At 44.8% G+C, this 17,167-nt stretch overlaps 1 protein-coding gene across 2 annotated transcripts in view; it reads left to right on the plus strand.

Moving 5' to 3' along the window:
- The window catches only part of APBB1IP (amyloid beta precursor protein binding family B member 1 interacting protein), a 106,638-nt gene that overhangs the window by 77,730 nt on the left and 11,741 nt on the right, over positions 1-17,167 (plus strand). For both annotated transcript variants that reach the window (XM_065398802.1, XM_065398801.1), the window contains exons 10-12: positions 264-374; positions 15,058-15,156; positions 15,629-15,746. In XM_065398802.1, coding sequence (XP_065254874.1) covers positions 264-374; positions 15,058-15,156; positions 15,629-15,746 — 328 coding nt within the window. The remainder of the gene's footprint in view (positions 1-263; positions 375-15,057; positions 15,157-15,628; positions 15,747-17,167) is intronic.

Genomic DNA, 17,167 nt, shown 5'->3' on the forward strand with positions numbered 1-17,167 from the left:
AAGGATTACAACAGCAAAACTCAGATTTATGTGGAATGTAGTAAAATGTTTCATTGTGATTCTAAAGGTGTATTGACCTTTCTCTGTTTGTCTTAACAGTCACTACAATTTAAGAACAACTCAAACACTTGTCATTCTCTCCGCTTTGATAAAATCCACAACAGTTAAAACAAGATTCTGCATCAAAGCGGTTTGAAAAAATGTGTCTGGCATCATAGCTTAATTCCCTGTAACAACAGAATGTTTGGTTTCCATTTTTTTAGACATCCCGGGATTTGGCTTGCTTCATACAGTTCGAGAATTTGAATATTTATTATGGTACTCAGTACAAACTGAAATACAAGGCACCTACGGATTACTGCTTTGTCTTAAAGGTATGTACAAGAGAAGTCTGTTATGCTAATGTGTGCTCTAACTGCTGCCATATACAGATATGGTAAGGGCCTGATCCTGTAAGGTGCAGAGTGCCTCCTGCAACGTTACTGCACACCCTCAACTACTAGTCACTTTGGCCCTATTCAGCAACGTACCTTTAGGAATTACTTAACTTTAAGCACATGAGTAGTTGCATTGAGTACCTTGATGAATTGGGGCCCTTAAGATGATGCTCAACGTCTTGCAGGATTAGGCCCAACAGATGTCATGCTTTAAAGCACAACTCTGTGTGGCAGAAGAAGAAGAGCATGGTGGGCCTGGCCTACCCACATAGCTACAGTCCAGCTGCTGGAGAAAGTACTGGGTCTCCTCTTACTGCTACTCCAGGTGGGGAGACGAGGGACCCCAGGCTCCTGCCTGTTCCTCTCAGGGAGGGAAGGGGATGCTGCATTGCCACTGTACTCCAAGTGGAGGGGTGAGCCCATGGTGTAGGGCCAGAACTGTGAGGTGCCTTGTGGCATCATGCATCTAGGGCACTAGATTGCCTTAATTGGGTCTAGATTACTAGCTAAAATAGAGATTCAGAAATCAGAACATATCTGACAACACTGACATGGCTGAAGATATGGATTCCTCTTCTACAGCTCTTATGGGCCTGTGGTGCTAACAAGAGCTGCTACCAAACAATGTTTAGCCAATTTGAAAGACAATAAGAAGCAGATACACAGCAAAGTGCCATTTTTAATTTTTCTTTTCTGGTTATAGCTGCATTTTAATGGACTTGTTATCCAAAAAAGAAGTCTGTCCAATTTCAAGTGTTTGCCAGTTTAGTTTACACATGGCCCAAATACAAATAATGTGTATGAATCAGACTGATTTTCTGTTTGCAGATTTAAATGATTAATACAGCTCAGCAGTTTAGATAATGCAGTTCTCCACAAACCACTTTGACAAAGTCACTTCCTCTCTGTCCCTCACTTTCCCCATCTGTAAAATGGGTATAATTATATTTGCCTCCTTTGGAAAACACTTTGAGATTAACTAATGCAGTGGTTCTCAACTGATTACACATTGTGGAGTACATATGTGGCCCACAATTTGTTACCTGGGCCTCCGCGGCCACGTGGCAGAGCAGCGGCAGCCCCGAACCTGACCCTCACTGCGCCGGGTGGCCAGCTGCCCACCTCAGACCCCACAGGGCCAGAAGGCCAACCCCGGTCCCCGCCACACAGCTGCCCTGGACCACTCGAGGCCGGGCGGCTGCCCTGGACCCCTACCATGCGGGGCAGGCCAGCTGCTTGCCCTGGATGCCCGGCATGTGGCTGCCCCAGACCCCAGAGCTCGCGTGGCCAGTCGGCTGTCCCGGACACCTGCCAGGTGGGGCAGAGACCGGCTGCTGGTCCCTGGACCCCACAGGGCCACATGGCAGCCCCGAGCTCCACCACACAGGGCAGGCCAGCAGCTCTGGACCCTGGAGCTCGTGGGACCGGCCAGGAGCCCCAGATCCCTGACCCTGCAGGGCTCGCCAGCAGCCCCGACCCCAGACTCCCACCACACTGGGTGGGCCAGCAGCCCCGACCCCGCCACGCTGGGCAGCGGGGCAGCCTAGCTGAACTTCACTGCACCGGGCAGCAGGGCAGCTGGGAACCCTGTGGACTCTGCCATGCGGGGCCTGGTGGTTGCCCTGGAGCTCTCTGGGCTGGGCGGCTACCCCAGACCCCGGAGCTCATGGGCAGGGCCGGCTCTAACTTTTTTGCTGCCCCAAGCAGCAAAAAAAAGCGCCGCCCCCCGAGCCCCCCCCCCCGCCGAGCGCCGCCGGAACCACCCCCCCCGCCGAGCGCCGCGCCCCGTGCCGCCCCCCCCCGCCGAGCACTGCGCCGCCGGAGCGCCCCCCCGTGGAATGCCGCGCCGCGTCGCCCCCCGCCACCCCAAGATTGGCCGCCCCTTACCAGGTGCCGCCCCAAGCATGTGCTTGATTGCCTGGTGCCTGGAGCCGGCCCTGCTCATGGGACTGGGTGGCTACCCCTGACCCCGAAGCTCACGGGGCAGGCCAGCTACCCCAGACCACATGGGGCCCGCTGGCAGCCCCGGACCCTGACCCCATGGGGTCGCCAGCAGCCCCGACCCCGGACTCCCGCCACATGGGGCAGGCCAGCAGCCCCAACCGGACCCCAACCCTGCCGTGCTGGGCAGCAGGACAGCCCAACCAGATCCCTCTGTGCTGGCACTGGGCAGCTCGGACACCCCCGTGCTGGGCATCTGAGAACCCGGGACCCCAGGGCTACGCTGGGCTGCAGCTGTGTGCTAATTGGGCCATGGGTTGAGAACCGCTGAACTAATGAAAAGCGCTATATAAGAGCGAGGTATTCTTATTATTCAGAAAATACATGCACAGTTAATGGAGAAAACAAATAGTTCAATCCGTTTTAGAAATAAGTTGAAGTTGGTTCTCTGTAAAAGACTTCAAAGCTGTTGTGAGCATATTTAACTGCCACAGTGCATCTGTATAACATTCAAAATGGGTGAAAGTGGTTAAAATTAGTATTTGGCTAATGTAAGTGCTTTCTAGACATTTTATTTGCTTTGCAAGTAGATGAAAATGAAGTACATCAGGAAAATGATTTTTAGAGTGCTCAGCAATGTTTTTAATTATTCACATCACTGTGGGAACTTTTTGACCCAATGCACTACCATTTGTGACAAAAAACAATTTATGCTACAAATTCACTGTTGCACTAAAGTATTTATTAAACTAAAATACCTTGGATGTATGAAGTTAACATGTTGCGCCTCTGTATCACTTACTGCGGTGGTGGAGGTGAAAAACCAACCGTGAAAGCCTGAGAGGAAGGGGTTTATGCATCATAAATTTGAGTTTGAAATATCTTTTACTTAAAAATGTTTGCTATAGTGCCTTTAAAGTGTACTAGCAATGTAACAGAATAAGCATCATATCCAGACAGCACTATTATGGGTAAGGAGAAATGTGGTCTATGGTACTGTTATTGGTCTTCATTTTTATTCTAATATGTTTTCAGAGGCTGGGACATGTGGTAGGTTCCTGATTGGAACCGTTTTACACTTTATTGTGGCATTCTTGAAACTGGCGATTACTGTGGTTGAAAGAGCCTTAAACGTAGATGGTCTGCAAATTTTAAACTGTTGTTGTATGGGGGGAAATAGTGGCCAATAGAGCCAAGTTCTACCTTCCTCTTTCACTTTCAGCCACTGCCAGTATGATGGGGCTGGGGATGGTGGTAGTTTGAATGCGAGGGATTGTGAGAAAGAAAGGAACAACACTGTGGTGTGTTCTGGATAACTTCAGTCAGTTGCCCTATGTGACAAGCACCGCACTGCTGTCCTACTCCCACCACAGCTGCAAGCCAACTCAAGTACCGATTCCTCTTGATGCATTTAAGATGTAGTTGCAAAACCAGAGATCTCATTAACTCTGGTCCTGTTGCATGTAGCTCTTTCTTATCTCTCACTGTCTGTAAGACCAAGGGACAGGCCTAAACAAGTGTGTTCTCTCTGCTCCGAGCCTCCATATACTCCCGCTGTGAGCAGAAGTGTAACATTTCTAACAGTGTCTAGAATTGTGGTTGACCGTTGGGCTGTTTTTAGGTTGAGTGGATGCTGGTGACATATCAAAGTGTGAAAATGGGAGTAGAGCTATCACAAAGTTTATACTGGTGAATTGCTCATCTCCTAGTTTGGTTTAGTGTGCAAGTGTTCTAGGTGAGATTACCCTGCAGGGGGCAACTTGTACTGAGTTGCCAAAGGAGAACAAACCATCTTAGAGTGTCATCACTGACTAATCACGACATGAAATGTCTTTCATTCTGTGATAGTGTCCAAGATGAATTAATGGAAAGGAATAGTCTTGTGCATACATTCAGGTGCAATGATGACAGACAGTGGCATTAACCTGTAAGTGAAAGGAGACTATTTTTTGGATAATTGATTTCTCCAGACCTCATTTTAGTAAGACTAAGATATGGGCTAACATATTGGTTTCACATCCACACCTTTTAAGCTTATGCTCACACATACTTCAAAGATATTGAAAGGTCCCATCGTTCATGCAAAGGGGATGAATGGTTAACAGAACAGCCTGTGATAAAGCTACATAAAACAACATGAATGTTAATTTTAAAGAAATCACATGCATACACCCTATCCCTGCCCCAGGGCCGGCTCTAGGCACCAGCAAAGCAAGCAGTTGCTTGGGGCGGCAGATTTGCAAGGGGCGCAAGAATCCAGCATGGGAGCTGAGAACCAACAGGGGGCCCTGGGAGCTGTAGTTCCTTGGTTAGCTCCCTGCCTATAGAGCCAGCCCTGGAGCAGGGAAAGAACTACATTTCCCAGCATTCCCTTGGCCACTAGCAACAGGAAAGGGTGGGGGAAGGAGTATGGAACTGAAATCTGCAGCTTGCTGTGAATGGTAGGAACAGAGCCAGCTCTAGGTTTTTTGCCGCCCCCCCCCACCCCGCCCCCCTGTATTGTCCCAGCCCTGGACTGTCCCCCACCCACACCCCCTGCTGCCCCAGCTCCGGCCCCCACCTGCACTCCCCTGCTCCCCCAGCCCTGGGCTCTCCCCCCACCCGCACCTCCTGCTGCCCCAGTCCTGGGTTCTTCCCCCCCCCCACCCGCACTCCCTGCTGCCCCAGTCCTGGGCTCTTCCCCCCCCACCCGCACCCCCTGCTGCCCCAGCTCTGGCCCCCACCCGCACCTCCTGCCGCCCCAGCCCTGGGGTTTCCCCCAAAGAAGGAATTGGGGGGACTAAATGGACGGTGCACCTCTCTATCTGAAGCCTAGCAAGGGAGGTATGTGGATCCCACTAGAATTTAAAATGAAAAGTAAGGGAGGGGAGGCTCTGGACCTGGGCAGCTTTAGATACAGTACCAGGCACTTAGGAGGATTTCCACTTCTGAGCCATGGAAGCAGAAATTGACTTTTCTTTTCCAGATATAGCTAATATTCAGAAAGGGAATCTAGCACCTGCCTTCCAGATTTGAACACCCTCAAAATTCAGGAGTGCTCAAGGCAGCTCAATTTGGGCAGCTGTTACTTCATTTCCCCCAAATCAAATATACTGATCCACTGTAACTTGCTGTAGAAAAAGTAGAATAAATTGAGCAAGAAATGCTTCCCAGTGGTTATTAGGACTGGAATTGCTATTTTCAACCGCCATTGCATTTTTTTTTTTTTTTTTTTAGTTTTAGTTTTATTTGTTTAAAAGGAAGACCGTGATAGTGCATTCCCCATAGAAACAAAGAATGGAACAAAAGAATAATAAAGGCACCTCAACTTTTCCTCATTTATGTAGGACAGTCTTATAATATGCATCCAGATATCCTCCAGTCACACAAGCTGAAAATTGTTCCACTTTACTGCAGTTCTGTAACCATATGGGAACCAATCCTGTCTGTGTTCTGTGCACATCCAAAATTCCTGCTGAATGACCCGCCCTGGGAGCGAGTTACCAGTGACCCAGGGCTGGGGCGGCAGGAGGGTGCAGTTGGGGGGGGGGGAGGGGGAGAGCCCAGGGCTGGGGTGGAGGGCAGCCAAAAAATTTTTTGCTTGGGACAGCAAAAAACCTAGAGCCGGCCCTGCCCCCCCCCCCTCAAAATAAACCCAAAACATCATTGAGCCATCTTACCAGATGACTAGATCCAAGCAACAGAACTAGTACCTGACTCCAGAGATCCTCCCCCGCAATATCGGTGTGATGAAGTATACCCTGAAAGAAATATTGCTTTATTTTATTTTATGATCTCGTGTGTCTTTAGGGATGGAAGGGATCTCAAGAGACGATTAAGGCAAGAAGCAGAGTTTCTTACCATCTTCCTGTGTGTGTGTGTAGGACTGCTAAGTGTTTCTGGGAAGGTGGGAATTCTATCAAAGGAGGATGTGCCCCTTTAGTTATAACCTCTTATGTTCGGAGAATCTTTTCTGATAGAACTGTGATGAGTTGTGAATGCAGCTTCCCAACTTTTTCCAGTCACTGCAGTGCTGCCTTAAATATGATTTAGCCCTGAGCATAGAGGAAGCTATTCCTTTCAGTGATTTTTTTTTTCCCATTTGAACCATCAAGATACCTCAGGAGATAATGAAGGTAAAAGCTAGTTGACCAGTATCTTAGAGGTTTCTCAAGAGCACTTCTCAGTGTCTTCTAGTGAAAGAGAGAACATTTTGTTTAGCTTATTCAGAAGTTTCCTGTTAGGAGGATTCAGAAAGAGTCTGAGGTGATGGAACAAATAGCTACTTCCTAATGCCCACTACTATTAGACAGAGACAAGCCCAGCTGGGCTTGTCTAACTGAAAGGAGCCCAGGTGGCTAATCAGCATCTACCAGAAAGCTGAAGTCACATTTAGCTGCCTCTATCAATTCCTGAGCAGTAAACTGGAACTAATGTCTTTTGGAACCCTAGGAAGATAGTGCAGGGTAGGGAAAGGGCTCTGCCTAGGCTTATGGATAGAGTCAGCATGTATCCTCAGACATTTGAGGAACCATAAAGCTTTAAAGATATTTTTCTCCTCTTACCCACTTGGCCTATGCTGGGACATACCTCTCAATAAAATGAGACTAACCACTGGAACAGGCCTTTTACGTGTGAACCAGGAGTCCCATCAGGCCTCCGTTCCTTAAAGGAAAAGTTACACATAAGAAAAATAACACAACCTATTAAAAAATAAAACCTCAGAAGGAAGCGAACCCTTGTAGGAGCTGGACGTCTAAGCATGCAGATAATTCCATCTTGCTCAACTAACCATTACTTAACACAGGCCAAAATTTAAAGGGCACCACCCTTTATCTTAACATCAGACCTTTTCCCTTTCGAGTCAAATGGGGGTATTGCACATTTTAGTTCTAATCCTTGGCTCTTCTTTTATATCAATGGCAGGGTAGGGTGCTGGTGTTAGCAGTCCCTCTCCAAACAATCTAACAATAATAAAACAGCCTCTGGCCGCCCATGCATATAACAGGACACTAATGGTACAGTCCAAGGAAGCTCTCCTGATCTCCAATACAGACGAGGAAAGGGATGCATAGCCAGCTGGAAAGAAACATTTCATTCAAACCTGTATCCAAACAAGGGCTACGTCTACACTACGGGGGGGGGGGGGGGGAATCGATTTCAGATACGCAAATTCAGCTACAGGAATAGCGTAGCTGAATTCGACGTATCTGATCCGACTTACCCCGCTGTGAGGACGGCGGCAAATTGACCGCTGCGGCTCCCCCGTCGACGGCGCTTACTCCTACCTGGGCTGGTGGAGTACGTGCATCGATTCGGGGATCGATTATCGCGTCCCGACAAGACGCGATAAATCGATCCCTGAGAGATTGATTTCTACCCGCCGATCCGGGCGGGTAGTGAAGACAAGCCCAAGGATACCTTTCCTATTGCCATGCAGAGCGTGGCAGAAAGAACAAACCCCATAGTAACACAGCTTTCCAAATCACCCGCTTTTGTTGACAGCTCTGGCTACTCAGAAATGAAGGGGAAGCAAAAACTTCTGCTCAGACTTCTCCAGGAAGTCCATTTTTAGCAACCACTGGAAGAAGTTACCTCTCACATCTGTAGTGAGTGTACAAGCCGAGAGTGTCCAGCACTATGTGGGATAGCACCTATACAATATAAATATAAAGCAGCTGTCCCTGAAATATGGCTCTCCTATTACATTATCTGGGGATTGCATTGGAAACAGCATGTACATCATCATCAACATTCATTTCGTACTGTTAGGTTGAAACTAAGGCTGTCAAGCGATTTAAAAAAAATTAATCACGATTAATCACCCTGTTAAACTATAACAGAATACCAATTATTTAAATATTTTTGGATGTTTTCTACATTTTCAAATATAATTATTTCAATTACAATACAATACAAAGTGTACAGTGTTCACTTTATATTTATTTTTTATTACAAATATTTGCACTGTAAAAAACAAAAGAAATAGTATTTTTCAATTCACCTCATACAAGTACTGTAATACAATCTCTTTATCATGAAAGTTGAACTTACAAATGTAGAATTATGTACAAAAAAATAACTGCATTCAAATCAAAACAATGTAAAACTTCAGACCCTACAAATCCACTCAGTCCTATTTCAGCCAATCGTTCAGACAAACAAGTTTGGTTACAATTTGCAGGAGATAAAGCTGCCCGCTTCTTGTTTACAATGTCACCTGCAAGTGAGAACAGGCATTCGCATGGCACTGTTGTAACCATTGTAGCAAGATATTTATGTGCCAGATGCGCTAAAGATTCATATGTCCCTTCATACTTCAACCACCATTCCAGAGGACATGCGTCCATGCGGATGATGGGTTCTGCTCAACGATCCAAAGTAAATTGGACCGATGCGTGTTCATTTTCATCATCTGAGTCAGATGCCACCAGCAAAAGGTTGATTTTCTTTTTTGGTGGTTCAAGTTCTGTAGTTTCTGCATCCGTGTGGGGCTCTATTAAAACTTCTGAAAGCATGCTCCACACCTGGCCCGTCCCTTTCAAATTTTGGATGGCACTTCAGATTCTTAAACCTTGGGTCGAGTACTGTAGCTATTTTTAGAAATCTTACATTGGTACCTTCTTTGCATTTTGTCAAATCTGCTGTGACAGTGTTCTTAAAATGAACATGTGCTGGGTCATCATCTGAGACTGCTATAACATGAAATATATGGCAGAATGCGAGTAAAACAGAACAGGAGTCACACAATTCTCCCCCAAGAAGTTCAGTCACAAATTTAATTAATGAATTATTTTTTAATGAGCATTATCAGCATGGAAGCATGTTCTCTGGAATGTGGCAGAAGCATGAAGGGGCATATGAATGTTTGCATATCTGGCACGTAAATACCTTGCAACGCCAGCTACAAAAGTGCCATGCTAACACCTGTTTTCACTTTCAGGTGACATAAATAAGAAGCAGGCAGCAGTATCTTCCATAAATGTAAACAAACTTGTTGTCTGAGCGATTGGCTGAACAAGAAGTAGCACTGAGTGGACTTGTAGGCTCTAAAGTTTTACGTTGGTTTGTTTTTGAGTGCAGTTATGTAACAAAAAACCCCTACATTTGCAAGTTACATTTTCACAATAAAGAGATTGTACTACAGTACTTGTATGAGATGAATTGAAAAATACTATTTCTTTTGTTTATCATTTTTACAGTGCAAATATTTGTAATAAAAAAATATAAAGTGAGCACGGTACACTTTGTATTCTGTGCTGTAATAGAAATCAATATATTTGAAAATGTAGAAAAACATCCAAAATGTATAATAAATTTCAGTTGGTATTCTATTGTTTAACAATGCGATTAATCACGATTACTTTTTTAAATCACAATTAATTTTTTTAGTTAATCGTGTGAGTTAACTGTGATTCATCAACAGCCCTAGCTGAAACCGTTCCAAAGCCAGAGGAACCCACCTTGGCAAGAAGGGTCAGTTCATCTCCTTGGTGAAATTTTCCATTGTATTTAACAGAAATCTTGAACATTATAGTGTTTATTTTGTGTCTGTGTGAGGGTATTCACCAGTCCTGAAGTCGGTTATCTCATGCCATGATGAAAAATCCTTCAAAGCAGACAAATGGCAAGGTAATCTATATGCAAATTGACTGGTTTAGTCAGTCTGATGTGTCTGAGACTGAGTGAATTTAATTATGGTTTATTGGTGCTGGTTTTGCTTGAGTAATCTGAAGGTAATGGTGCATTATGCTGAATTAATCTAGGATGAAACAAAATGGTTTCCTGGGGATAAACTGAGACAAGGGCATCATCATACTCCATTTCTGCAGCTGGGTACATTTTCCCTTGTAGCCCATTGTAGCTTTCTTGGTATCCTCTGGAGTCTGCCACATCTCTCTCAGATCTCTAATGTTCACAAGAGTTTTATAGCCAAATTCTCTGCTCAAGTAGCTTTTTTTTTTTTTTCTATAATGGAGTTACTCCAGCAGATAATTTGGTCCTTAGTTTGGTCCACTGCTGGTTCTCTCCTCTTCCACACCTAACATATCCCCTCACAGATGCCTATAAAATATACACTCTGTAGGACACCCTTTAAAAAATGTAGAAGTGAGAAGTAAGTGCATTTGAGAGATAAAATGATATGAGAGAGTCCTAGAAAGGAAACAAAAAGGATACAGAACAAGAGAGCATTTTTGCCTCTTCATCTGAAACAATTTAATCCTTTAGCATCAACATTTCAGGTGAGTATTTAAATTAAAATCAGGCCTCCACCAGTAACCTGAAGAAAGCAAATGTAAAATTTATTTATTAATAAGCTGTTTCAGAGATTGTAGGGAAACAGGGCCCTGCACTGAAGAGCTCACAGTCTAAGTAAGTGTGTAAGTTTTTGCAGGATTGGTGCCTACACAATATAGAGACAGGGTGAGGGAAGGGATATGATAAATGCTTTTTCTTTTCTCTGAAGAGGTATTCTCTTTAGTTAACAGTAACTATCAATTAAAAAAAAAAATTAGTTCAACCAAAAGTATTGCTTCAGTCACTAGGGAAGTGTAGGTCAGAAGCAGAATTACCTTATGGCGATGCAGTCGTTGTTTTAGATAAGCAGATTCTCTGCACATTTTAGGTAAATCAGGCAAGCCTCCAAGCTGGCATTCTGGTTGCAGGGAATATGTGGAGTTAGGATGTAACTGAATTTAGAAGCAATTAGCCACACTTTTACCTCAGTTTTCTGGGTGTCCAACTTGATACTTTGGGGTTGATTTTCCAAAGTGTTGAGCACCCACTATTCCCATTGATTTCAATTGTAGCAGATGCTCAGCATTTCTGAAAACCACTCCTCAAGGGATCTCAAAATGGGCACTTAAAAAACAAGAAGGTACCCAAAAATCAATAGACCAAAAATGCCAGAAGTGGCTAACTACAAAGCCATCAGTTTGTGGATGAGTGCTCAGTTTCATAGACAGTAACACCTCCCAGAAGCTGTAGGTAAATAACTAGCTTTACACATTTTTGGGCAAGGAAGTCAATGAGATGCCTGAATATCTATAGCTTACTTTTCATTTTGATGGTTGGAAGAAGGTGAAGAAAGATAACGTGTTATTGAGAGATTCTCTCTCTCTCTTTTTTACACACACACACACACACACACACACACACACACACACACACACACACACACACACACACACACACACACACATCTTTCAGCTCCTATTTCACGGTAGGCTTTCAGTGTGTTCTATCTTGTTTTCTTTAGGTTTACTTTCTACTTTAAATTCATCTGTGCACAATGTTTTTGGTTTTGTTTGGCTTCTTGAAAAATAAGGTCTTTATATTCAAGTGTTTCCTTATTCTTTATCTATACAAATAATGCTTGGGAGGGACACAGTGTGTTACATGACACTTGGAAAGAAGCCAGAGGGTTGGAGTGGAGAGGGCCTGGGTTCTATTCCTGACCCTTTTACTGGTTTTCTGGGTGACCTTTGGCAAGTCCCTCAAAGGCCTAATTTTCAGAGGGGCTGAGAATCTGCAGCTCTTTCTGATTTCATGTGGAATTTCAACACTTCTGAAAATCAGGCGCTTAGCCAATATGTGCTTCAGTTTCCCCATCTGTAAAATGGTGATAATACTACTTGCCCACCTTTATTAAGCACGGTGAGATCTATGCTATAGAAATATAGTGCACTGAAATGTAATAAAATCTGTTATAGATTATTTTTCAGGCCCTATAGGGTTTCTGTGGCTTTTAACATAAAGTCTGAACTCCCTTTCTGCTTCTTTGGCGTTTGCTTGGATGTTATCACTTTTCACTGGAGCCATGGCATCTGAGGAGCTGCTTTTTGAATTGTCGTCCTTTATAATTCACTTGATTGCTGGATGTTTCCAAGGAAAAGGGAAATAAACCTCTTCAGAGAAGAAAGATGTTTTTGCTTTGCCATCTGATCATTGCAGTGAGTTTTCCCGAACAAAGTGTACACTGAGCCTGGAGGTGTGTGTGCTGGGTAACGCTGTGAAGCATTCTTGAGGCTGAGGCTCTCTCCGTTCTCTTGAACAGTATGGCTCTTCATCACCCCTAAACTACAGCAATGCTTAGCTGGCACAGTCATGCTACTTCCTTTTCAGCATTGTTGATTCCAGTGAGCAAGCTTCTCCCAATGTTTGTCCAAGTTATTTAGGTTAATTACAAATTTCCTTTCAGGAAGTTCTTCTAAGTGATATTAAATGTGGTATTTGAAAAACTGAGGGAGACTCACAGGATCGTCGAACTGCTGTTCATTCTGGTGGGAAGAGAGGACCCTCTCTCTCAGCGTATGTGCAGTGTGCCCGGCCATTTGGTAGCAGCATCATCCGCCAGTGCTATAAAACCATTGAAAAGTATTTGATGCCATCTGCTGGACTGAATAGAATATTACAAGTCAGACCAAAAATTCCCTGATATCTTGTGAAAGGAGCATCAGGAGTTGAAATTATCCATATGTCCATTCTAGTCCCCTGTATGAGAGGGGCTCTGGTCTGGAGATGTTCTTCACACCAGGAAACTGAATTGGACCTTGGATGTTCTGTGTTGGAGTTTTCCAGGATAAAAAACCAACAGTGCACTTGGATAGAAGCAGTGAAATAAGCCAGTGATAGTGTCCTTGTAACTCTTCTGTCAGCAGTTGTCAGCAGCAAAAATGGCCAGGTTCAAATATCTAGGGGTTCCTCCTAGAATTAACCAATACTACCACAAGCTTGAACCCCTACCCAGAAACCTCTGTGCACCCTTAACTGGCAATACTTCCCCTCTGACATGCACCAACTTTGTGTATAAAACAAAGAAAACGTTATTAGGGGAAAGGAATACAGCCTTAATTTTGGGAAACACAACAACATCCAGTAAGTCATTCATATGTTTATATGAGTAGTAGGTAAAACACTCACCCATACAGTCTCTTTGGCAGTAATCCCTTGCCTCAGTTTCCCCACCTGCTGATGTGAATAGCCAATGGACATATGTCCCTTTAACACCTCACGTTCTCACTGGTGCACCCCATGTATCCCACCCACTCATGGGTTTGGGTTTTTTTGGGGTCAGTGGTTAGTCCTGGAGTGTGGGAGTACAGTCAGGCAGGCTCATCTCTGGCCCCAAGGAGGAAGTACTGCCTTAGTACTACCTCTGCATCATATCTTATCAGGGTGCAGGTCCTCGGACTCCGAACCCAGCGATAGAGAGTGCTGCTCTAGAGGTGCTATGTAGGTGACAGACCTAGGTCCTTACCAGAGTTAACTCAGTTCTATCATTGCACTATGGAAGAGGTTCAGTGACAAAGGACCCTTGAGCACAGTTCCGGCCACAAGAGATTTACTTCTCACAAGGTAGGAACCCCGTGTGACTAGCTGTACTGCCCAGCTGTGCAATAGTTTGGATTATGGCAACTCCTCTCAGGGCATATTAAGTACAGTTTTATGCCCTTTTGTCACACAATAGGATAACATTTAATTCCCCCCTACATCCAGCACTTTAATTAATTTTAACCAAAACAACCAAAGTTCACACTGGGAGGGCGGATAACAAACATGCAAATAAGGTCTGCTCATCCTGTCTCATCTCCTTGTTCACCAATAGATGGTAGCAGAAATCTCCTGCCCTAGAGTTTCAGAGCTGCCCAGGTTTACATCCTACCAGGGCCAGTTCCAGGGTTTTGGCCGCCCCAAGCAGCCAAACAAAAAACAAAAAAACAAACAAAAAAAAGCCGCGATCGTGATCTGCGGCGGCAATTCAGTGGGAGGTCCTTCGCTCCAAGCAGGAGTGAGGGACCGTCTGCTGAATTGCCGCCGAACAGCTGGACGTGCCGCCCCTCTCGGAAGTGGCTGCCCCAAGCACCTGCTTGGTAAGCTGGTGCCTGGAGCCGGCCCTGCATCCTACTGTACTGTAGCATTGGAGGCTAGTTCCTTCAAAATCTAAAATCAGTAGGTGCAATTTTCAGGCAAGCAATCTGACTGAAATTTGTAGCAGACTCTGAACTGTAGGGATATGTCAGTGTTGAGCAGTAGCAGTAAGGGTTCCAGAACCACTTTAAAAAATCAAAGGATTTAAGTGCCCTGGAAAAAGTGGTTACTTTTGGTGGTGTTGCATTATGTATAATCCTATAGCTACAATAGGATGGAATTTTGCAGCAGTGTTGGTGAGAGGTACAAAGGATAAAGGGGCATAGAACAAAAACTTGGAGGAATAGCGCTAGACTAGACTCACAGGAAGACAATGAGTCTAAAGACAAAAATCAGTTTCAGCTGAAGGTTTGTGCTTATCCAAATTGAATATGCTCTTTAGAAATGATAATCATGTTGCACTTTCAGGCTGGATGTGTTACAGATTGCAACAGACTTCCTCTGTTTACACATTGAGCGCTAGGCACTGAACCATGACATTTCTAGACTTTATTGACCTGTAGGTCACATTTTAGCTTTCTAAAACTCAGGTATTTACATTGCAGACCTCTCTTACAACCAGTTACATTTGTTATAAGCAAATGCTACAAATGTTAATCCCTATGTGCTGAAGTTTGTGATTTCATTTTTTACACACTGATAATTGTCATCTTCATGTTAACATCTCTAGAAAGTCAGTGTTCCCATTGCAATCATCATATGGGCGTTGACTTTTTTACATTTTGCCTGCTATATGTAGGTTTCTAACTGCAAGAATTATTCATTCCAGCATCCCCAGATTCAAAAGGAGTCACAATATATCAAGTATTTATGCTGTGATGACCAGTGGACTCTACAGCAGTGGGTAACAGGAATCAGAATTGCCAAGGTGAGAATGAAGACAGTTTTCTCCCCCTCCCACTCCCTCAACTAACTGGCTGTCATTGAGGCTCACTGCATCCAGTCAGTGTACAATAAGTGGCTTGATCCTAGCTTCGGTATCTGCCACTGTTTCTTGCTGTGGGATGACACCAAATAGACATCCCACAGGCTTCCCCTCTGCCCCTTTACAAAGTGCTTTGAAGCATACAGTGCTATAGTATTATTTTAAGCACTTATCTTGCATTGAGTGGATCCTAGGGCAGAATCCCATTGAAATCAATCGACTCTATACAGGTGTAGGGATTCTCTCTGGCATGTCCCAGTACAGATACAGGCTCAGTATTTGTAGAAATAGCTGCTTTCTAACAAAATTTGGGAAAGGGTTCAAAAAAATGCAGCTCACAGCAAATGTGTGTTTGGACATGCAGACAGTTGCGTTGACTCTGCTCCAGGATTAAAGGTGCGCTTTATTTCCCCAGTATGGCAAGACACTGTATGATAACTACAAACGTGCAGTACAGGGGGTCAGTTTGGCCTCTGGATGGGCAAACCTGACGACTGTGAAACCAGCTGTCACTGCAGGATCATCCTTGACAGGTATCTACACCGTTTGACATGATTAAACCTTAGGCCAGAATGCTGAGGATTTTCTGTCCCATGAGTTTAGTAATAAGACTTTATGTTCTGGCCCACAATTGTAACCCATAGCTATGGGATACTGCTACAGGAAATAAGTTCACATCTTTGAACATAAGTCACCCAGAGCAGAATAGCGTTAATGTGGGGGGAGGGATAGTTCAGTGGTTTGAGCATTAGCCTGCTAAACCCAGGGTTGTGAGTTCAATCCTTGAGGGGGCCACTTAGGGATCTAGGGCAAAAATCTTTCTGGGGGTTGGTCATGCTTTGAGCAGGGGGTTGGACTAGATGACCTCCTGAGGTCCCTTTCAACCCTAATATTCTATGCATTCTTGGCACATTTAATAGAATGCTTTTTTGATGGCTTCCATGTACGGGTTCCCCTTCACTAGGCCCCAGAGTCTTTAGCAAACTCATCTTCACTACAGCACAGTCACAAGGGGACAGCGTGGAGGTAATTTCTAACTTTACATACAGTAGATTTGTTGCTTTTCTGTTGCCCATTTATCACGGTAGAGCAGCGTTTCCCAAACTGTGGGGGGCTTAGGGGATCATGAAAGGATACAAAGGGTCACAAGACATTAAAAGTGGGGGGGGGGGTGGAGAGAAAATGCAAGAAAGCTAGTATATGTTCCAGTTGCAGTAGCTCCTGTCCTGGGGGGCTGGCTGGCCTCAGCTTCCCATGCTGGGCATTGTGATCCCATGCACCAAGGACGAGGTCACAATGCCACTCAGATTTGGCCTGGCTGCCCTGCTGTTAGAGAGGCAGGGCCCCTGTGTACCAGGGGCCAGATCGCAATGCCTCAAGTGGGGAAAATTGAGCCAGCTGTCTCCATGGGCCAGGTGCTACTGCTGCAGGGTGTGTGGGTGGGGGGTGTCTCACTCTGCAACTCACACATACACGGACCTGCCACCCCTTAGTGGCAGCACCCAACCACTCTCCCTCCTGGACTTCCCACTCCCCACCCCCGTCTTTGTGCTTTTAATTTCCCCCAAAATACCCAAACCAAAGCAAAAAACCAAACAAGTCACACCTCTGACTCCTGGGGATCTCATTGACAGAGGTGAGCCCAAAGGTGGGGGGCGCAGCCTGAGGAAGGTTGCTGAAGAGGCATAACAGGGTATGACAATAATAGTAACCTGCACTACTGTTTTTACTTCACACATTTGAAATATATTTTATTTGTTACGAAAAGTGTTCTGGGCCCCCTTTGAAATAAATAAGATACACAATGTCTTTAAAACCAGTTAAAATCAAATTAAACAAACTGTCCCCAGCCCACCAGTATTGTCACCTTCCACATTCCCCCATCACAACACTAAATAAATAAATAAAATCATCCCACTCCAGAATTCTCCAGATACCTTCCCCAGGCCTTACC

This window comes from Emys orbicularis, chromosome 2 (genome assembly GCF_028017835.1).
Source record: "Emys orbicularis isolate rEmyOrb1 chromosome 2, rEmyOrb1.hap1, whole genome shotgun sequence".
NCBI classification, from domain to species: Eukaryota; Metazoa; Chordata; order Testudines; family Emydidae; genus Emys; species Emys orbicularis.